This window comes from Pipistrellus hanaki (assembly GCF_964339955.1).
Source record: "Pipistrellus hanaki genome assembly, chromosome: 2".
NCBI lineage: Eukaryota > Metazoa > Chordata > Mammalia > Chiroptera > Vespertilionidae > Pipistrellus > Pipistrellus hanaki.
This window is the reverse complement of record NC_140504.1, coordinates 1,134,254-1,156,376: the sequence shown is the minus strand read 5'-3', so window position 1 is coordinate 1,156,376 and position 22,123 is coordinate 1,134,254. Positions and strand designations below refer to the sequence as shown.

The following is a 22,123-nucleotide window of genomic DNA, read 5'->3' as shown; positions in this document are numbered from 1 at the left end:
GTGGCTCTGTGGATAGAGCTTTGGCCTGTGGACTGAAGGGTCCCAGGTTTGACCCCGGCCAAGGGCATGGACCTCAGTTGCAGTCTCGGTCCTTGGCCCTGGTCAGGGTGCATGCGCGAGGCAACCAATTGATGCGTCTCTCTCACATGGATGTTACCTCTGTCTCTCTCCCCCTCCCTTCCGTTGTCTCTAAAAACCAATGGAAGAAAATAAACAAACCAAAAAAAGAGATAAAAACAAATGGGAAAATGGTGAGGAGTAACCCAAATAATAGTAATAATAATAATCTTAACTACCGTGTTCCCCGAAAATAAGACATCCTCCAAAAATAAGACCTACTTACAGGTTTCCTTCTGAGTGAAATATAAGGCATCCCCCGAAAATAAGGCCCCCCTAGGCTAAACATGAGAGATTTGGTCCACTGATTCTGAAAGAAATGGAGTCACAAGAAATTCACCAGGAAATTCAGGAATTGGATTGTGATGATGATGTTCCAGAAGATGATGACATGATTGTCATTGAACAAATGAGTAAATTCTTGATACTGTAGGATTCAGTTTGTCTGGTTTGTGTTGACAACTACCGTACTACCGTACTGTATACAGGTAATAAATTTCCTTTATTTTCATTTAACAATAAATGTGTACCGTATTCTTCTTCATGGAAAAATAAGACATCCCCTGAAAATAAGACCTACCGCATCTTTGGGAGCAAAAATTAATATAAGACACTGTCTTACTTTCAGGGAAACAGGGTAATAGACAAACATGTAAATTGACCGTACCTTTGCTACACCCACAGCCAATCAGAGTGAGTATGCAAATTAGGACAAAGATGGCGACCGCCCAGGTGCTCCAGGCGGAGTGGCCGGGCAGGCGGGTGGGGCAGGACACCTGCTATGAGAGGGGGGGTGGGGCGAGGGATCTCGGGAGCGGCACTCTGGCCAGAGCGAAGGCCTGGGTCCGGGAGCCGGAGGGGAACCGGTGCTGGAAGCCGAGGGAGGAGGGCCTGTTGCAGGGATCTCTTCATGCGCCGGGCCTCTAGTTATAACGATGATGATGACGACGACGACGACGAGAGCCTCACGCACAGGCAGGTCTGGGGCGTTGGGAACACTGCCGACCAGAGAACTTTATTGGGGTGCCGGCCCCGTGAAGAACAGGAGGAACGTGACCCCGAGGAGGCAGCCCGGAACCCGAGTCCGCGCTGGCCAGCATCCTTCCGATCCACCGATGGCCGGGCGGTGGGTCGGTTTTCACCGCTTCCGCTCTGATCCCCGGCCGGTGCTTCCACTCCTCCGACCGCGCGGTCCTCAGTCCAGGCGCCGAGGGGCGGCGTCTCTCACCGCCCGGGAAGCAGCCAGGCCCCCGAGGAGTCCTCTGCCGAGTGTCCACCGGAGGCCAGGCCCCCGAGGAGTCCTCTGCCGAGTGTCCACCGGAGGCCAGGCCCCCGAGGAGTCCTCTGCCGAGTGTCCACCGGAGGCCAGGCCCCCGAGGAGTCCTCTGCCGAGTGTCCACCGGAGGCCCACCCAGGCTGGGGTTCGAGGCTCCGGACCTGGCCCAGCGTCTGAGTCCCGGGCTGGGGTCCCGGCCTCGTCGCTGACGCCCTCAGAGGCAGCGCTGAGAAGGGGGGTGCGCCTCTCAGGGACTAGCTGGGGGGCAGGCCCCGCCCTGCCGGGGCCCCCAGGCCCCTGCCGTCCCCCGGCCGCTGCGGGCTGCTCTCCGAGACCTCGGCGACCACGCTCAGCTTGTCGAAGACGTCGCTCTCGTCCGCGGGCGGGAAGGAGAGGAACAGGAGCCGGCTGTGCGGGGGGCGGCTCAGGAACTGGGGGAGGAGAGAGCGTGAGCGAGGCCGGCCTGGGCTCAGAGCCGCACTGGACTCCGGCCGGAAACCGGCTCCATGTTTACCGTCAGTCACTCCTCACCCAGGTGTTTTCCCACCGATTTTGGGGAGAGTGGGAGGGAGAGGGAGAGAGAGAGAAACACCGATGTGAGAGGGACACACCGACGGGCTGCCTCCTGCACCCGCCCGGCCAGGCCTGAGCTGGCTCTGCAGAGGGAGGCCCAGGCTGCCGGCGGGGATTCTGCGATCTGCGGGGTGATCGATTGCAGGGTGATCGATCGCGGAGTGATCGATCGTGGAGTGATGGCGGGGATCCCCCTCACCCCCCTCCCCATCCCCGCCCCCGCCCCGGGTGGCCTGGTGCCAGTGTCTGTCAGCGTGGTTCTCCGGATGGTAGTTCTGCTGTTCGGTCATTTGGCCAATTTGCATATTACCTTTTATTATTAGATATTACAGATAGCCTGTTGTAGCAACATCATGTGACTCACTCCCCTTACTTGACTGATCTCAGCTGCTGGCTGCACTGCCCCCAGGGCGGCCCCAGGCTCTGCCCGGGGGAGGGGGAGGGGGAGGGGAGTGTGTCCCCATCTCCGGTGGGTGGAGGAGGAGCTGGGGAAAGAGGAACCTCCCTGTCCTCAGGCCCAGGGGGTGCAGAGAATGGACCGGAAGCTGGTCGACTTTCCTGGAACAGGGGGAGGGCGAGGACAAGGCGGGGGGGGGGGGGGGGGGGCATGCCTGGCTCAGGCGCACGGTCAGGGGGCGCTGCTGGGGGGCCCGGCCCGGAGCCGGGGGTGGCTCGGTGCATCCTGGGTGCATGCAGCTCACAGCCGCAACGGCCCCCCGCCCAGCAACCCTGCCCAGCCCCGAGCGTTCGGAGGGGTGCGGGGCGGGGGGCCTCTGCACTGCAGCCGGGCAGCGCGCCTGGGAGGAGCCATCCTTGGGGCCCTGGCCCGGCAGCCCTGGCTCCCCGCTGTCACAGGGCTGCGCCTGGTCACGGCGGCAGGGCTGTCCAGCCCCGGGGGACGCAGAGCCACTTTGATGGTCACAGAGCCCCCCCACCCCCCCCTTTCCTGTCTCTAACGCGAAGCCCGGAGCCAAAACACCCCCAGCCTGGCTTCCTCCTGGCCCCTTCAGGGGGCGCCCTCCCCGGAGGCAGGGCCGCCCTGCTCTTCCTGCTGCAGACGGGCCTCACCCTTGGCCTCTAGAGATCCTCTCTCTAAAGTTACTGTTTAACCACCTTACTGCTTCTTAGAGAGAGGAGGGAGAGGGAGAGAGAGAGCCATCCATGATAGGAGAACCGCTGATGGGCTGCCTCCTGCCGGTCGCCCACAGGGATGGAGCCCGCCAGCGGACTGACCGCCTGGCTCCCAGGCCAGTGCCCGCCTCCGAGCCACCCGGCTCCGGCCGGTGTCAGCGTTTCACACGCTTATTTTTAAGTGGCTATGTAAATACCTACCTAAGGCCTCCGTTTTGCCTCTTCACCTGCAAAGCCTAACCTCTCTGCTTTCTGGCCCTTTAAGAGTATCTGCTGACCTCGGCGGAGAGGGTTCCCCAGGAGACACAGCAGGAACCCCCGGGGCCAGAGTCAGGCTGACCCTTCTCACGCCAGGCCCCTCTGGCTGGGAAACCGGCCGGCCAGACCCGTGTGGCTCAGGTGGGGGGACAGCGCCCGGACGGCCTCTCTCCTCCCTTCGGCGCGGCTGAGCACAGGCGCCAGGCCGGACCAGGCCGGAGCAGGCCGGAGCAGGCCGGAGCAGGCGGACCAGGCCGGACCAGGCCGGACCAGGCCAGACCAGGCCAGACCAGGCCGGAGCAGGCCGGACCAGGCCGGAGCAGGCCAGACCAGGCCGGACCAGGCCGGACCAGGCCGGACCAGCCGGAGCAGGCGGACCAGGCCGGAGCAGGCGGACCAGGCCAGAGCAGGCGGACCAGGCCAGAGCAGGCCAGAGCAGGCGGACCAGGCCGGAGCAGGCGGACCAGGCCGGACCAGGCCGGACCAGGCGGACCAGGCCAGACCAGGCCGGACCAGGCCGGACCAGGCCGGACCAGGCCAGAGCAGGCGGACCAGGCCGGAGCAGGCGGACCAGGCCGGTCCAGGCCGGACCAGGCGGACCAGGCCGGACCAGGCCGGACCAGGCGGACCAGGCCGGACCAGGCCAGAGCAGGCGGACCAGGCCGGACCAGGCCGGACCAGGCGGACCAGGCCAGAGCAGGCGGACCAGGCCAGAGCAGGCCAGAGCAGGCGGACCAGGCCGGAGCAGGCGGACCAGGCCGGACCAGGCCGGACCAGGCGGACCAGGCCAGACCAGGCCGGACCAGGCGGACCAGGCCGGACCAGGCGGCGCCAGGCAGACGCCACGGCTGCGCTCCACGGGGCACTCAGACTCACTGGCACCTCCTGGTGGCGCCCACCCAGTTCTGAAGGCAGGGCTTCCAGGCTGCGGCCACAGCCGGGAAGGGCCTGGTGGCCGGAGGTGCAGTCCTGGCCGAGCCGAGGGCCCGGTGCCCACCCAGGCCAGCAGAGCCTGGCCCCGGCACAGGCTGGGGGAGGGTCTCCGAGTGGCAAGGCCAGGGGTGTGACTGGTACCACCAGCTGACCCGGGTAACCTCCCAGGAGCAGGCTGACCCTGCAGGAGAGCTTCAGAGACCCCGGGCACAGGTGGCCGGTAGTGGGCGCTGAGGTGCAGCCCAACCTCCTTCGGGGGGGGGGCACTCCCCCCGAGTGCCCTGAGCCTCTGGCCGCTGACACAGCTGAGCGGCCCCCTCGCCGGCCGCCCCCTCCTGGGCGTGGCCACCCCCGCCCCCGGAGAAGGTGGGGCTCACAGCTCCCTGGCCTCAGCGGGGGGCACCTCCAAAGAGCCGTCCCAGCTCCAGGGTCCCCGGACCGGCCGAGGCCGCTGCTCTGCCTGCAGCCCAGCCCGGTGCCCACACCCTGCTGCCCCGCACCCCGGAGGCACTATTCCCACGGGCACTCCCGCCCAGCCTCCTGGACCCAACCTCGGGCCTGGAGTCCCTGCTGGAGCGAGGCCAGTGACGGGCCCTTTGGGGCCGGGCCGGGCCTGCCTTTTATTGATTGATGGATTTATTTATTGATTGATTTCAGAGAAGAAGGGAGAGAGAAACATCAATGAGGAGAGAGAATCACTGATCAGCTGCCTCGTGCATGCCCTCTACTGGAGGCCCTCCAGCCTCACACTCTAGTCTATCCCCTGAGCTACACCAGCTGGGCAGCCTGTTTCCCTCTGAGTGTCCTCGCACAGCCTGTGCCGCTGAGCGAGTCCTCCGGCTCCGGCCAGACACACCGCTCCTCCCGCAGCCTCTGGGCACACGCGTCATTGCAGGCACTGGGGCGCCCTGCTCCCCGCTGTGCGCTGGCCCGGAGCCTCGGGCCTTCCCTCTTTCTCCCGGTGCCACGCTGAGCACCGCCTTCCTGTCCCAGAGCCTTCCTGTCCCCGCCACCGGCACCGGGCGCTCTGGCGGGCTGGGCTCAGGCAGGAAGGTCGGCAAGGGCACGGCCGCCAGGTGGGGGGCCGCCTGGGACGGCCTCTGCTCCTCCCTCCGGCCGGCCGTGCTGAGGCTGAGCACAGGCGCCAGCCCGGACCAGCGGGCACAGGCAGGACCAGGCCGGACCAGCGGGCACAGGAAGGCGCCAGGCCAGACCAGCGGGCACAGGCAGGACCAGGCCGGACCAGCGGGCACAGGCAGGACCAGGCCGGACCAGCGGGCACAGGCAGGACCAGGCCGGACCAGCCGGCACAGGAAGGCGCCAGGGAGGACCAGCGGGCACAGGCAGGACCAGGCCGGACCAGCGGGCACAGGAAGGCGCCAGGCCGGACCAGCGGGCACAGGCAGGACCAGGCCGGACCAGAGGGCACAGGCAGGACCAGCGGGCACAGGCAGGTGCCAGGGAGGACCAGCGGGCACAGGCAGGACCAGGGAGGACCAGCGGGCACAGGCAGGACCAGGGAGGACCAGTGGGCACAGGCAGGACCAGGGAGGACCAGCGGGCACAGCAGGACCAGGGAGGACCAGCGGGCACAGGCAGGACCAGCGGGCACAGGCAGGACCAGGGAGGACCAGCGGGCACAGGCAGGACCAGGGAGGACCAGCGGGCACAGCAGGACCAGGGAGGACCAGCGGGCATAGCAGGACCAGGGAGGACCAGCGGGCACAGCAGGACCAGGGAGGACCAGCGGGCACAGGCAGGACCAGCGGGCACAGGCAGGACCAGGGAGGACCAGCGGGCACAGCAGGACCAGGGAGGACCAGCGGGCACAGCAGGACCAGGGAGGACCAGCGGGCACAGCAGGACCAGGGAGGACCAGCGGGCACAGGCAGGACCAGGGAGGACCAGCGGGCACAGGCAGGACCAGCGGGCACAGGCAGGACCAGGGAGGACCAGCGGGCACAGGCAGGACCAGCGGGCACAGGCAGGACCAGGGAGGACCAGCTGGCGCCCGTAGGCCTGAGGACTCAGGAGGGAGCTCGCTGGGTCAGGGCCCCGCCCGCGCCCGCACCCCGGCCCCCGCCTACCTCCTTCAGGTGCTGCGGGAGCGTGTTGCGGGGGGAGAAGGCGTACTTGGTGCCCTTGTAGATGCTCCACAGCAGCGCCGAGCAGCCGGCGAGCAGCAGGCAGGCGGCCAGCACCGAGGCCGCCAGCACCACGGCCACCACGATCCAGGAGAAGACGCTGTCTGTGGGGGCAGGCGGGTTACATCCGGCCCCGCAGCGGCTCACGGCCACCGGACTGTGCCCCCTGCCGGACTGCCACGCCGGGAGGGCCCCCGTCCACCCCGGGGACACACACACACACACACACGGGGGACAACCCAGCAGCTGTCTGAGGACCAGCGTCTCAGGTGTCATTCTCTCCTGTCTTTTTCCACGTGTGGTGTCAGCCATGAGGCGTGTGCGCCCCCCATACATACATACACACACATACACACAACTACATGTACTCATACACACGCACAATCACACACTCACACACATGCACACACACACACACACATATACGCACACACTCATACACACACACACACACACACACACACACACTCCCCTCGCCCCCTCGCCGGCCAAGAGCCCCATTCTGGAAAGCCTCTCCCCCCGGCTGGAGCCTATCGGACCCCCTGGCCGTGGCGGGAAGGACCCCGAGGGAAGAGCGGGAGGACCTGCTGCCCACAGGCCGGGCTCCGGCGCCGTGGCCACACGCCTGCCTCAGCGCTGCCCGGGCTCGGACCCGCGTCCGCTCCCTCCGCAGGGCGGTCGCCTGGCCACTAGGCGAGCGTTAAATGAGGCCCCCCCTCCGGTCTAAATACACCTCGAGGGTGTTTTCCTGTGGGAAATGCTGGTGTTCGTTAGTTAGCGGGGAGCATCTGTCCCCAAATCCTGGGAAAGTGTCCTCTCTGACCGGGTCACACGGCCCGTCGGGAACGCTCAGGGGGTGGGTCACACGACCGTCACCGGGACAGCAGCGGTGCCCGGCACAGATCGGCCCGGTGCCGGTCCCGCGGCCCTGCCCTCGCTCCCTTTTCACCGTGCCTCCCACACCCCCCACCCGTGCCTCCCACACCCCCTGGCCCGGGAAGGCAGGAGAGAGGGGTGACTGCAAGGTCAGAGGTTCTAGTGACTGCAGGATGGAGGGGACCCCCATGGGTCCAGCCCAGAGGACCCCTGAGAGGACTGTGAGGAAGCCGCAGGGCGGGTGTGGGACCGAGGCGGCCCTCCTGCGGGGGCTGGAGGTGCTGTTATCTGAAGGTGAGACCAGGAGGGGCAGGCACCCTGGCCGCTGACCTTGGCCGGCACGGGGTGTGGTGGTGTGGGGGTGTGGGGGGTGTGGGGGTGTGGGGGTGTGGGCGGTGTGGGGGGTGTGGGGGTGTGGCGGTGTGGGGGGTGTGGGGGTTGGGGGGTGTGGCGGTGTGGGGGTGTGGGGGTGTGGCGGTGTGGGGGGTGTGGGGGTTGGGGGGTGTGGCGGTGTGGGGGGTGTGGGGGTGTGGGGGTGTGGCGGTGTGGGTGGTGTGGGGGGTGTGGTGGTGTGGGGGGTGTGGCGGTGTGGGGGTGTGGCGGTGTGTGGGGGGTGTGGGGGTGTAGGGGGTGTGGCGGTGTGGGGGTGTGTGGTGGGGGGTGTGGCGGTGTGGGGGGTGTGGCGGTGTGGGGGTGTGGGGGTGTGTGGTGTGGGGGGTGTGTGGTGTGGGGGGTGTGGTGTGGGGGGTGTGATGTGGGGGGTGTGGCGGTGTGGGGGTGTGTGGTGTGGGGGGTGTGGGGGGTGTGGGGGGTGTGGCGGTGGGGGGGGTGTGGGGGTGTGGGGGGTGTGGGGGGTGTGGCGGTGTGGGGGGTGTGGGGGTGTGGGGGTGTGGGCGGTGTGGCGGTGTGGGGGGTGTGGCGGTGTGGGGGTGTGGGGGTGTGGGGGTGTGTGGTGTGGGGGGGGTGTGGTGTGGGGGGTGTGGTGTGGGGGGTGTGGGGGTGTGGGGGTGTGGGGGTGTGGGGGTGTGGTGTGGGGGGTGTGGCGGTGTGGGGGTGTGTGGTGTGGGGGGTGTGGCGGTGGGGGGGTGTGGGGGTGTGGGGGGTGTGGGGGGTGTGGGGGTGTGGGGGGTGTGGCGGTGTGGGGGGTGTGGGGGTGTGGGGGTGTGGGGGTGTGGTGTGGGGGGTGTGGCGGTGTGGGGGTGTGTGGTGTGGGGGGGTGTGGCGGTGTGGGGGGTGTGGGGGGTGTGGGGGTGTGGGGGGTGTGGGGGTGTGGCAGTGTGGGGGGTGTGGGGGTGTGGTGTGGGGGGTGTGGGGGTGTGGGGGGTGTGGGGTGTGGGGGGTGTGGGGGTGTGGTGTGGGGGGTGTGGGGGGTGTGCGGTGGGGGGTGGGGGTGTGGGGGGTGTGGGGGGTGTGGGGGTGGGGGGTGGGGGGGGTGGGCGGTGTGGGGGGTGTGGGGTGTGTGGGGTGGGGGGGTGGGGGGGTGGGGGTGTGGTGTGTGTGGTGGGGGGGGGGGTGTGGTGGGGGCGGTGGAGTGGCGGGAGGGGAGGAGAGGCCGGAGCCCCCGGAGAGGCACAGACCCGCCCCTCCGCTCAGACCACTCTCCGGAAACAGCGGGAACATTCCAGAGGGGCCCTCCCTGCAGCCTCGCCCTCCATGGAGGACGGTGAGGAGGAGGGCAGCGGTGGGGCCGGCTCCCGGCTCCCGGAAGGAGTGGCCAGTGGCTGCTCCGCTGGACGGGGTGAACCCGGGTCAAGTGGGCCCGCCCGGCAGGTGTGGCCCCTCTGGACAGAGGAATGCGGATCCCAGGGCGGCCGACCGGCTCAGCCCACGCCCTCGGCCCAGGGCGCCCCCTCAGCCAAAGCCTTTCCCCGACTGAGGACAGGAGAGCAGGGGCTGGTGTGACAGCGCCCGGTGAGAGGGGCCGCCCTGCAGGCGGGCAGAGTGCAGCCGGGGGGCGGGCTGGCCCCCTGCGGGCGCGGAGGGGGGGCGGGGTGCCCCGGGGCACCCCAGCGCTCTGACTCTGAGGACCAGGGGGCCAGGGGCCCACGCTCCCCTGGGCAAAGCCGCAGCCGAGACAAAGCGAACGCGGCGAGAGGTGAGGTCAGTGACAAACCACCGTAAGCGGAACCTGCGGCCGGCCGGGCCAGCGCGGGCCGACGGGCAGACAGTGCCGGCGCCGGCGTGGTGGCGAGGCCACGGCCGAGCTGTCCACGGACGTGCTGTCCCCCCCCACCGGCCGGGGCCGCGCGGCCTCCTCCGTCGGGCAGGACGGACGGCCTCGGGGCCCGGCCCTCGCGCCGCCTCCCCTGTGCACGGCCGCTGCCCCTGGCCCCCTTCCGACCCGCCGGCGTGGGGGGCGGAGCGGATCTGAGGGTGCCGCCCGGTGCCGCCGGCGGGACGGAATAAACGCCCATAGTGATTCCACCGTCTCCGCCGATCGGCCGGGAGTGACGGCCGGGCCCTGGGCTCAGCGACAAAGGCGGCCGGCGGGGTCCCGGGACCCCACGGGGACGGACGAGGGCAGGCCTCCCTCCGGAGGGACGTGGCTGTGACCCCGCTGCCCGGAGCACGGGCCCAGCGGGCGGGGCCTGGGGCCTGGCTGCCGGGGGCCCTCCAGGCGGGGGCCTGGGGCCTGGGGCCTGGCTGGGCGGTGACCAGAGGCCCGCCCAGCCCCCCGGGAGGGTGCCGGGAGCGCAGACTCACCGTCGCTGCCGGTTCCCTTGCAGACGGGCTCGCTCCACAGCCCGGTCTTGTTCCGGTCGGGGAGGAAGCCCCGGACGTGGATGCAGTAGGTGGTCCACGGCGCCAGGTTCCTGAGGACCTCGAAGTCATAGTGGCAGGTCACCAGGTGCTGGGGAGGGAGACACAGGGGAGGAAGGTCACCGGGTGCTGGGGAGGGAGACACAGGGGAGGAAGGTCACCGGGTGCTGGGGAGGGAGACACAGGGGAGGCAGGTCACCGGGTGCTGGGGAGGGAGACACAGTGAGGACAGCAGGGAAGGGACACTGGTGCCCCCTCCCCGCCCCCCGCCTCCCAGGTGCAGTCTGAACGACAGGCTCCAACAGGAAGACGAGGGACCTCGCACGTCTCCCAGGCCATCCCGGGGCCCGTCTAAGAGGGGCCAGCACGGACTGACCCTCACACACGTGCTTTTTTTTTTTTCTTAAATATATTTTTATTGATTTTCTACAGAGAGGAAGGGAGAGAGCTAGAGAGCTAGAAACGTCAATGAGAGAAAAACATCGACCAGCTGCCTCCTGCACACCCCCTACTGGGGATGTGCCCGCAACCAAAGTACATGCCCTTGACCGGAATCGAACCTGGGACCCTTCAGTCCGCAGACCGACGCTCTATCCACTGAGCCAAAGCGGTTTTGGCACACACGAGCTTCTTTGTCTTATTTTGTTAATCCTCCTCCCAGGGCATTTTCCCATTGATTTTTGAGTGAGTGGGAGAGAGGGAAAGTCAGAGGGAGACACATGGAACGGCTGCCTCCTGCAGGAGCCCCGACCAGGCCGGGCGGGGAGGAGCCTGCAGCAAAGGTACGCGCCCTTGACCGGAATCGAACTGGGACCCTGGGTCTGCGGGCCGGCCCTCTGTCCACTGAGCCACACCGGCCAGGGCACAAATGTGTTTCTTCGATTCTCTAGTTTCAACGACACACAAACCATCCCACTTCCTATTCAAAAAGGATCTGCTTGTGAGGGCGATCTGGCTGCGACATCTGTCACCCCATTGATCGCCAGGGTTGATTGGGCTGATCTTGCTGGCTAGGCGGGTGTCCCCCTCCTCCCTCACCGATCCATGTGCGTCCCTCCCGAAGCTGCGCGCTCGGTCGAAGAGGACGACTTTCCCCCAAGAGGAGAGGGCCGGTCTTCGGTCAAGGGTATACGAGTAGCTGCGCTCCCCTGCTAGGACCTCCACACAAGCTCTCAAAAAGGATCTGCTAGTCATACGTGTTGAAGTGTGCACCCCCAGTGCACACGCTGACATCCTCACCCCGGTGCCTCAGAGAGACCTCGCCGGACACAGTGTGGGCTTTGCAGGGAAAGCAGGTTACCAGGGCATCCTTAGGAGGCAATCAGGTGAGGAGGGTGCCAGCATGCCCTGTGCCCCCACACGAAGGGCACATGTGGACACAGACATGCACGCAGAGAGGTGGCGTGTGAGGATGAGGCAGAGATGGGACCTCAAGGCTATCAGCGACCAGCAGGGGCTGGGAGGGGCCTGGGGCCGCCGGTCCCTCCGCCTCGAGGGACCCAGCCCTGCAGGTGCCCTGACCGGCCTCAGCCTCCAGCCTGGAGGCCGTCACCTGCTCCCCAGGCCGCCGGGGGTGTTTGTTACACAGCCCGCGCTGACTGGTACACCGTCGTCTACAGGAAGACTCAGCCAAGAGAACGCGTCTGAGCCTGGCTGCTGGGGTTCCCTCTCACTGCTCCCCGCTCCTGCACCCGGGGTGCCCTCCCCCGCAGGGCCCACACCCCGCCTGCCTGGAGGGGCACCCCGACTCCTCTCAGCCTGATCTGAATGTCAGCTGTCACGATGGAGTCTGAGACCCAGAACACTGCCGCGGGCCTGTCCCCCGGGGAGCTGCCTGGGAAGGCCGGCCGCGGGCCTGTCCTCCGGGGAGCTGCCTGGGAAGGGGCCGGCGGCCGCGGGCGGGAACATGCAGGAAGGGAGTGCAGACGTGCTGTGCTGGGGGTGGTTCTCTCCGCGGGGACCCGGCCGGCCGGCAGCCGTGGACATCCCTTCCTGCAGAGAAGCTAAATGTGGAGACGGGGACGGGCTATGCCCACCGGGCACAGGGAGAGGAGGGAGACCCCCAATGGTTAAAACCAAGGACAGCCCGACTCCCGCTTTGGCTCCTGCAGTCCAATCCCTCTGGCACCGCGGTGCTCTCACCAGAGGCGCCCGGGAGGCGGGCCGAGGCAGAGAGTGAGGGGGGCGGGGGGAGAGACGGGGCCTCCATGGCTTCCCCAGCCCCCTTCCCGCGGGCAGCTCCTGGTCCCACCTCCCGTCGGGAAGCCGCTCTGCTGCCAGTCGGGGCCTCACCGGCCTCCAGGCCTCCAGGCGGCGTCTCAGGCGCCCAGAGACCCGTGGTCTTGTTGCTGGGGAGCGGGGTGTGTGTGTGTGTGGTGAGGGGGGGCGGGGGGGGCTGCCTGGGCAGACAACCACAGACGGGTTTATCAACAAGCGTCCTCACAGCCCGGAGGCTGAGACCTGGTCCGGCGCCGGCAGGCGAGGCGCGTTGGTGGGGACGGGCTCCGGGCTCTGATCCTCCCGGGCGGGAGGGGCGGGGAGGGGCGGGGGCGTCTCCGGGTCTCGTCCTTAAAAGCTCCCCTCCGTGACCTGGTCACCCTCCCTCCGCCACCACCCCACCAGGGCTTCCGTTCCAACACTGGGCTTGGGTGGGGGAGCCGGACACCCAGCCACAGCACAGATCCACCGGCAAGGGCATCCGGCCGCGTGGCTCAGGGGCTGAGCATCGACCTCTGAACCGGGAGGTCACGGTTCGAGTCCCGGCCAGGGCACAGGCCCGGGCTGTGGGCTCATCCCCAATCGTGCAGGAGGCAGCCGATCGATGATCAATGCTCAACGATCATCACTGATGTTTCTCTCTCTCCCCTCTCTCTCTTCCTGTCCCTTCCTCTCTGAAGTCAATTAAAAAAATTTTTTTAAAGGCAGGCAGATAGCTTGCATACGGGGAGTTAACCTGCAGTGTTTCCGGGGCTGCGCGGCACGAACATGTAAAGTGAATCACAACCTTCCTAAGACAACACTCATGGCTGACCCTTTGCGCCAAATGCCTGGGAATTCAGGATAAAAGCGACCCCGGATGGAGGAGAACCCGTGTGTGTGCCGAGAGGCATGGCACACACCGCCCCCCCCCCCCGCCGTCCCCAGCCCCCCCAGTCTGCCCAGCCGCCCCCCCCCGCAGTGCGCCAGCCGCCCAGCCGCAGACTCTTCCCCGTTTGCTGACGAAGGGGTCACGGTGGCCTCTGCGCAGACATGAGGAAGCTGAGGTCCAGCATGTGACCACAGTCCCTCGGTGGCAGGGGTCACGTCTCCCGCCCCGGCCTGTGCTTTGGAAGGGACCGCCCCCCAAAGAGGGGAGGGCGATGGGGAAGGTGGCCGCAACAGGAACCGTGTGACACCGCTCAGCCCGGGGCCGCTGCCTGTGGCTGGACCGTCCGGGGTGCAGGCGGGGCTTGGGGTCAGGCCATGACACGGCCGTCACTCAGCGACCACCTGACTCAGTGGCTCTCCCGACTCAGCCTCCCCGATTCCCCAGCCAGACGCCGAGTCAGCGCGGCCTGCAGCTCCCCCGCCCCCCAGGCAGGGGAGGTCTGGTCCCCCCGGCGCCCGGCCGGCTGCTCCTGCCCGTCCCCAGGCCCCGGCGTGAGCCGGGACACGGCCTCCGCAGACCGGAGCGCCGGGTGCTGCCCCCTAGGGAGACCCTGACTGGAGGGCCCCCCGGCGCCCCCTCCCCGTCACCACGGCCTCAGACCGCACGGAGCGGGGGCGGGAGCCTGCCCGGGGGGCCCGCCTGCCAGCTCACCCTGGTGTCCGAGCCGTTCCTCCAGTACTCCACGTGGTACACCCACAAGCCATAGATGTTCTTCATGGTCCACGCCCGCTCCTTCTCGATCCTCGGGGCCAGGAGGTGGATGTGTAAGGAGTTGGCCAAGGCTTCCACGCGCATGCCCGGCGGCCCGATAACGGCTGAGGGTGCGAACAGAGTGAGAGGACGATCAAACGTCATTGTTTAAAAACGGCAATGTCCTGCCGAGACCGGTGTGGCTCAGTGGGTAGAGCGTTGGCCTGCGGACCGAAAGGTCCCAGGTTCGATTCCAGCCAAGGGCATGTACCTTGATTGCGGGCACATCCCCAGTGGGGGGTGTGCAGGAGGCAGCTGATCAATGTCTCTCTCTCTCATTGATGTTTCGAACTCTCTTTCCCTCTCTCTTTCTCTCTGTAAAAAAATCAATAAAATATATTTTAAAAAATCCCAGCAATGTCGAGTGCAGACCCGCCGGCCCACGGGGGCGCTCTGCTCCTGGCGAGCCCCCTGCCGGGCCCCGGACGGCCGCGGCTAAGGAGGGCAGCTGGGTTGTTTCTGAAAAATAAACCTGACGACCTTTGCTTCTACTAACCACGGTGGTTCATGTATATGCGTTGTAATTGCTGATGTCTTCCAAACTATTCCAAGCACCTTATCTGTGTTTCCTGTAAAGACTGCCCCCCTCCCCGCCCCTCACCCCACCCCGGCTGTCAAGGTGGAACCAGTTTCAAAGCCCAAGGTCCTGGTTACGTTCCCTCCTAACCTCTGGGGGCCCCCGGGCCCCTCCAACCTCACCCGGGAGCAGTGTTTATGCTTCCCGGGCAGCCTGACCCAACACCCCTGCCACGGCCGCATCCACAGCTCCGTCCGTCCTTCCGGGCAAGCAGGCCGTCTCCCGCCCCACCCCTGCCTGGAGCGCCGCTGTGCTTGGTCTCTGTCTCATTTCTTTCAGTCCTAACTCCAAACCCACTTCCTCCCAGAAAAGGTTCTACGGTCTCGCACTGCGCAGCGATGTGTCAGCCATGACGGACCACACGTGTGACCGTGGCCCCTGAAGATCATAACGGAGCTGGTGATGTCACAGGCATCCTGAGGTGACAGAGCAGCGTGTTCCTAACGGGTCTGTGCTGATGCTGGTGTCAAAAAGCTTTTTTTAAAAAAAGACTGATGCTACTATTACTTTCTTACTTATATACATATACCCAACGTGTCAGCAGGGCTGGATCACCTGGAATGGCTGAGGGCATTTCCCAAATCCAAAAAGGATGTATAAATGATTGCTGCCAGAACAGCTGAGGGCATTTCAATCTACAAGTTACTGCCTCCTACTGGCCAAACATCTGAACAGCAGGAGTTAGCTCCCCCAATCTGACGAAGGATTCTGTATACTAAACCCTGGCCTTTGATGTGTATTCCCCACCTTGCCTTAGGACAGTTTGTGTTAATAAAAAGCAAGGGGTCCTGAGACAAGGGAGAACTTAGTTTCTTTAGCAAGCTCCTCTGGCCCCCCAAATGCCTTCCAAAATTATGTTTCATGTCTGGACTCTTGACTAATTTACACACAGCACTTCTCCAGATTCCTGACCCTTCTAGATGCTGAATCAAGACCCCCCTGCCCAGCATGCATACACATGCACGAATTCATGCACCAGGCCTCTAAAATTTATGCATGCACGTGTGCGCATGCACGCGTGCGCACGCGCACACACACACACATACACACACACACACACGCTGAGTGGCCAGATTATCATGTGTTCAGACATCATCATAATCTGGCCACTCAGTGTATACACACGCACACACACACACATACACACACACGTATATATACATATACTTTAATTGAATTCAGAGAGGAAGTGAGAGGTAGAGGGAGAGACAGATAGAAACATCAATGGTGAGAGAGAATCATGGACCAAATGCCTCCTGCCCTGTGGCTATGTGCCTGACTGGGAATTGAACCGGTAAGCCCCTGGTTCCTGGGTCAATGCTCAACCGCTGAGCCACCCCGCTGGGCCCTTCTCTACATTTAGACACACAGATACTCTCATGGCGTCCCCCTGCCTCCGGAATTCAGCACAGCAACCAGCTGCCGGGCCGTGGCCGAGGAGCCACGGGCCGGGCCACGCCGCCCGGGTGTGCGGTGGGCGGTGCCGTCCCGGCTGAGGGTCGCTATGGGGGCCGCACACTGAGGTCGCCCGGTGACACATTTCTCACGGGTCCCCCGGCTCAGTGGCGCATGGCTGGACGCTAACCACCAGGGCCTTCTCATGACCAGCCCTGGCCCCAGCCTTCTCACCGTGAAGGCACTCCGGCGCTAATCTCCACGGGGCCATCGTGTGGCTTCCTGCCGGCCCTCCCGGCCCTCCCAGGGGCTCCTGAGGCCACGGCCCTCTTTCCGTGCGGCCCCCGCGTTCCCGGGACAAGGCCGCCCGCTCTGTAGGCACCTAGAGGGTCTGGCCGGCGGGCAGCGAGGGGACGTCCATGTGAGACGTCCATTTTTTACAGAGAGGGCGGGCGACTTACTGTCGTCGACGGGGCAGAAGCTGAGGTTCACCCAGGCGGAGTGCTCGGGCCCGCGCTCAGCCCTGACGCGCAGCGTGTGGTCGCCGTACTTGGAGAGGTCCGAGAAGTCGCACTCGGTGGCGTTGGTGCCCGCGCAGCGGTCCTGGAACTTCCTGTAACTACAGAGCCGGAGACGCAGCCTGAGCTGCTGACGCGCGTACAGCGGCCTCCTGCACGGCCCCACGGGGACCCCGCCTGGAACTCGGGCACGCGACCCTGACCGGGATCGAACTGTGGTCACCGCGGAGCCACGCCGGCCAGGCGAGCGAGCACACGCATCGTCCGTGCTGCCGACCAGGATGCATGATTGCTGAGCGTTTTACACACAGGGCACCACGAGACGTGGCTACGCCTGGAGCTATCTGAATGGAGAGATTATAAATGATTCCGGCCCGGCGGGCGTGGCTCCGTGGTTGCGTGTTGACCTGTGAACCAGGAGGGGTACGATTCTGGGTCAGGGCACAGGCGCGGGTTGCGGGCTCCATCCCCAGTAGGGGGCGGCAGGAGGCAGCCGATCCATGATTCTCATCACTGTTTCTCTCTCTCTCTCTCTCTCTCTCCCTCTCCCTTCTTCTCTGAAATCAATAAACATATATTTAAAAATAGAATAGAATTAAGAAACCGTGGTTTGTGTCAGTCCCAGAGAGGTGTCTCCTATTGAAAAACAACGAAAAACCCAGGTGACAAGGGTGTGAAGCTCGCTCATCGGTGACGCGGTGGCGGACGGCCTCCATGTCCCGGTGACAAACCGCCGCCCTCTCCCCCGGCCCCGCGGGGCCCGGCCCGGCGCCGGACGGAGGGAAACGGTCCACCTGCTGGCCCGGCCGCGCTTCCACAGGCAGGCCCGGCAGGAAGAGGCCGCAGAGGCGCCGTGGGCGGCCACGGCCACGGCCATGGCCACGGCCACGTGGGTGACACAGGCCGCTGCCCAAGGGCCAGCCCGGGGCCACCGTCCCGCCACCCACGCCCCAGACTCACCCGAGGTACTGAGCTGTGAAAGTCAGGGTCCCGTTGGGAAACGCGGGCGACTCCCATTCCAGAATGTTCTTGAAATTAACGGAATTCATCCTGACGTTTTCTGGAGGCGGCACCATGCCTAAGGCTGGGAAATTAAAGGGAAGACGGTTCTTCCCTCTGGAATAGGGGTGTCGAACTCAATCAGAGAAGGGGCCAAAATCTAAAATCCAGCCTAAATCGTGGGCCGAATGGTTTACTGAACAGTCATAAACTGACAATGTCATAAACTGACAGCGGAGTGCAGTGATGACAGCGCGGTGCGGGCCACATTGCAAGGCCTGGCGGGCTGGATTTGGCCCGCGGGCCGTGTGTTTGACACATGTGCTCTGGAAGGGCCCCACAGCCCTGGCCAGCCGGGTCAGCGGTGAGTGCGCCTGCCTGTGCGCCGAGGGGCCGAGGGGCTGACCCAGGCAAGGGCAAACCCCTGGGTTGCAGGCCCGACCCCCGTTTGCGGTTGGGGCACATGCAGGTGGGAGGCAGCCAACCGATGTGTCTCTCTCACATGGATGTTTCTCTCTCTCCCCTCCTTCCCACCCTCTCTGAGAACCAATGGGATAAATATCCTTGGGTAAGGATTAAAAAAATAAATAAATACGTAAATAAAGCCCTAGCTGGTGTGGCTCAGTGGATAGAGCGTTGGCTTGCGGACTGAAGGGTCCCAGGTGTGATTCCGGTCAAGGGCACATGCCCAGGTTTCAGGCTTAGTCCCCAATAGGGGGCATGCAAGAGCCAATTAGTGATTCTCTCCCGTCATTGCTGTTTCTATCTCTCCTTTCCTCTCTGAAATAAATTAAAATGTTAAAAAAAAAAAAAAAAAGTCGCCCACGGGAGGCAGTGGAGAGGAGGAAGGGTGAGGTGGGCAGGGGGTCAGACACGCCCCACAGGCAGTGACTGGTTTCAGGCACGTGTGCTGCGGAGGCAGAGACGGGAGCTGAACTCCATCCCGGCCTGAGCGCCTGGCGCCGGGTGGGGCTGGGGGCAGGAGGCGAGCGCCCCCTTCAGCAGCACCAGGTTTGGGGTGCTGGAGCCATGCTCAAGGGGCGTGTGGGACAGTGGATGAGTGACTCCGAGGCTGGAGGACAGATTTGGGCTGGAGATGGAGGTCATTTTTAAACTTGATAGGAACTGTCTAACATCCACTCAAGCAGAGGCGAGAACACAAGGCCGCCACTAGCCGGTCTCCAGCCGGTGCCGGCAGGGGGGTCCGGGCCGGCAGGGGGGTCCGGGCCGGCAGGGGGGCCCGGGCCGGCAGGGGGGGTCCGGGCCGGCAGGGGGGGTCCGGGCCAGCAGGGGGGTGTCTGGGCCGGCAGAGGAGGGGGTTCCGGGCCGGCAGGGGGGTCTGGGCCGGCAGGGGGGGGTCCGGGCCAGCAGAGGGGGGTCTGGGCCAGCGGGGGGGGGGTCCGGGCCGGCAGGGGGGTCTGGGCCGGCAGAGGGGGGTCTGGGCCAGCAGGGGGGGGGGTCCGGGCCGGCAGAGGGGGTCTGGGCCAGCAGAGTGGGGTCTGGGCCAGCAGAGGGGTGTCCGGGCTGGCAGGGGGGGGGTCCGGGCCAGCAGGGGGGGCCTGGGCCGGCAGAGGGGGGTCTGGGCCGGCAGGGGGGGTCCGGGAAGGCAGGGGGGGGTCCGGACCGGCAGGGGGGGTCCGGGCCAGCATAGGGGGGTCTGGGCCGGCAGCGGGGGTGGGGTGGGGGGGGGTCTGGGCTGGCAGAGGGAGGTCCGGGCCAGCAGAGGGGGCCTGGGCTGGGGCCGCGGTTGGGCTGGAGGATGGGTGCGGGGAAGGAGGCAGGCCTGGCATGAACCTGGCCAGGACCCGGCAGGATGGAGGGTTCGAGTGGGAACACGGAGGGGAAGGAGACCGGGGAGAGACGTGTCCCTGTGCCCCGTGTCCGTCCGAAAGGGAGGGCAGGCCGTTCCGAGAAGGGGGCGCGTGGGACAGGGCTGCGGACTCCATGGCTTCCGTCTCAGAGCCTCGCCTGGAACCCCATCCCCACACCCTGGGAGCCTGCCCCCCCTCAGCGCCGGGCAGCAGCCTGGCCGGGAGGGCCACCAGCGGGACCCGGCCGCCAGCCGGACCCGGTCACCACAGAGACCCCGGTCACCACAGAGACCCCGGCCGCCGGCGGGACCCCGGCAGGTGGAGGGGCACTGGGCCTCGGTTTCAACTGCTGAGCTCCCGGGGGACCGGGCAGACGGGGCTGCCCCGAGCCGGGAAAGTGCCCCCCCCCCAGCTCCCTCAGGGCCCCGGCCCCGCCCCGGCCACAGGGGTTCCCTCCAACGGCGCCCGTCCTCCTCTGTGTGTCTGGCATCACTCAGGACAAAGCAGCCGCCTTCTTCTCGGTTTGTTCCGGCAGCGGGGTAGGAGGGTGAAGAGTGGGGGTGAGGGTGGGGGGGCGAGGGGTGAGGGGGGGCGAGGGGTGAGGGTGTCGGGCAGGGGTGAGGGTGGGAGGTGAGGGGTGAGGGTGGGAGGCGAGGAGTGAGGGTGTTGGGCCAGGGGTGAGGGTGGGGGGTGAGGGGCGAGGGGTGGAGTTGGGGAGAGGGGTTGGGGTGTGGGGTGGGGGTGGGGGGAGGGGTGGTGTTGGGCGAGAGGTTGGGGGTGGGGGTGGGGGGAGGGGTGGTGTTGGGGGAGAGGTCGGGGGGGCGGGGGGGGGTGGGGGGGAGGGGTGGTGTTGGGGGAGAGGTTGGGGTGGGGGAGGGGGGAGGGGTGGTGTTGGGGGAGAGGTTGGGGGGGCGGGGTGGGGGGCCAGGAGTTGGGGGTGAGGGTGGAAGGGGGTGGAAGGAGGTGCGGGGGGCCAGCCCGCTCCGAGCCTCACCTGTCGCCGCCGCCAGCAGCCAGCCGCCCAGCCAGCCCCGCAGGCCGCGCGCCATGGCCGCGCCGGGTCCCCCGAGGCCGCTGGGGTCCGCACCGCCCGGCCCCTCCGCCCGACGCTCCGGCCCAGGCCCAGGCCGCTTCCGGGTCCGCGGGGCGCCGCCCCTTCCCGCCGGCCCCGCCCATCCCCGCCGGCCCTGCTCATCCCCCGAAGGCCACGCCCCTTCCCGCCGGCCCCGCCCCTCCCCGCCGGCCCCGCCCCTTCCCGCCGGCCCCGCTCATCTCCTCGCAGCCCCGCCCCTCTCCCCAGCCCCGCCCCTCTCCCGCCGGCCTGCCCGCACGGTCCCTCCCTGCTGCCCCCGCGCCCGCGCCCCGCCCTCCGGGAGTGGAAAACACCGATGCAGTGAAACCGGTTGCGAAACTGGCGCTCAGAGTCCAGCTCACACAGGCCCGGCCCTCGAGGCGCCGCCACCTGGCTGTGTCCTGGCATCACCTGGCTGTGTGTCTGGCATCACCTAGCTGTATGTCTCCTGGCATCACCTGGCTGTGTGTCTCCTGGCATCACCTGGCTGTGTGTCTGGCATCACCTGGCTGTGTGTCTGGCATCACCTGGCTGTGTGTCCGGCATCACCTGGCTGTGTGTCCTGGCATCACCTGGCTGTGTGTCTGGCATCACCTGTTAGTGTGTGTCTCTGGCATCACCTGGCTGTGTGTCTGGCATCACCTGGCTGTATGTCTCCTGGCATCACCTGGCTGTGTGTCTGGCATCACCTGGCTGTGTGTCTGGCATCACCTGGCTGTGTGTCCGGCATCACCTGGCTGTGTGTCCTGGCATCACCTGGCTGTGTGTCTGGCATCACCTGTTAGTGTGTGTCTCTGGCATCACCTGGCTGTGTGTCTGGCATCACCCGGCTGTGTGTCCGGCATCACCTGGCTGTGTGTGTGCTGGCATCACCTGGCTGTGTGTGTGTCCGGCATCACCTGGCTGTGTGTGTCCTGGCATCACCTGGCTGTGTGTGTGTGGCATCACCTGGCTGTGTGTGTGTCCGGCATCACCTGGCTGTGTGTGTCCGGCATCACCTGGCTGTGTGTGTCTGGCATCACCTGGCTGTGTGTGTCCGGCATCACCTGGCTGTGTGTGTGTGGCATCACCTGGCTGTGTGTGTGTCCGGCATCACCTGGCTGTGTGTGTGTCCGGCATCACCTGGCTGTGTGTGTCTGGCATCACCTGGCTGTGTGTGTCCGGCATCACCTGGCTGTGTGTGTCCTGGCATCACCTGGCTGTGTGTCCGGCATCACCTGGCTGTGTGTGTGTCTGGCATCACCTGGCTGTGTGTCCGGCATCACCTGGCTGTGTGTGTCTGGCATCACCTGGCTGTGTGTGTGGCATCACCTGGCTGTGTGTCCGGCATCACCTGGCTGTGTCCTGGCATCACCTGGCTGTGTCCGGCATCACCTGGCTGTGTGTCTGGCATCACCTGGCTGTGTGTGTCCTGGCATCACCTGGCTGTGTGTCCGGCATCACCTGGCTGTGTGTGTCCGGCATCACCTGGCTGTGTGTGTCCGGCATCACCTGGCTGTGTGTGTCCTGGCATCACCTGGCTGTGTGTCCGGCATCACCTGGCTGTGTGTGTGTCCGGCATCACCTGGCTGTGTGTGTCCTGGCACCGTGTCCTTCGTGAACCAGCGAGTCCCATCCCCTTCCCGCACACACGCTGACATACAGCACGCCATGGAGATCCGGTCTCCCCTCCCTCTCCCCCGTCCTTTCCCCTCCCCCTCCTCATCCTCTTCCCCTCCTCTTCCCCCTCCCACGTCCCTCCCCCTCCTCCTCCAGGAACAGAGACAAAGACCCAAGTCAGTCCTC

At 66.1% G+C, this 22,123-nt stretch overlaps 1 protein-coding gene across 1 annotated transcript; it reads right to left on the bottom strand.

Annotated features, from left to right (window-relative positions):
• Positions 1 to 1,503: 1,503 nt before the first annotated feature.
• On the bottom strand, positions 1,504 to 20,415 carry LOC311617669 (interleukin-10 receptor subunit beta-like). The gene is made up of 7 exons (XM_084874250.1): positions 20,261 to 20,415; positions 17,417 to 17,540; positions 16,400 to 16,557; positions 13,868 to 14,031; positions 10,012 to 10,159; positions 6,376 to 6,536; positions 1,504 to 1,824 (listed from the first exon to the last, which is right to left on the bottom strand). Exons 1-7 carry the CDS (start codon positions 20,313 to 20,315, stop codon positions 1,648 to 1,650), a joined length of 987 nt encoding a protein of 328 aa, XP_084730376.1. The 5' UTR covers positions 20,316 to 20,415; the 3' UTR covers positions 1,504 to 1,647.
• Positions 20,416 to 22,123: the final 1,708 nt, after the last annotated feature.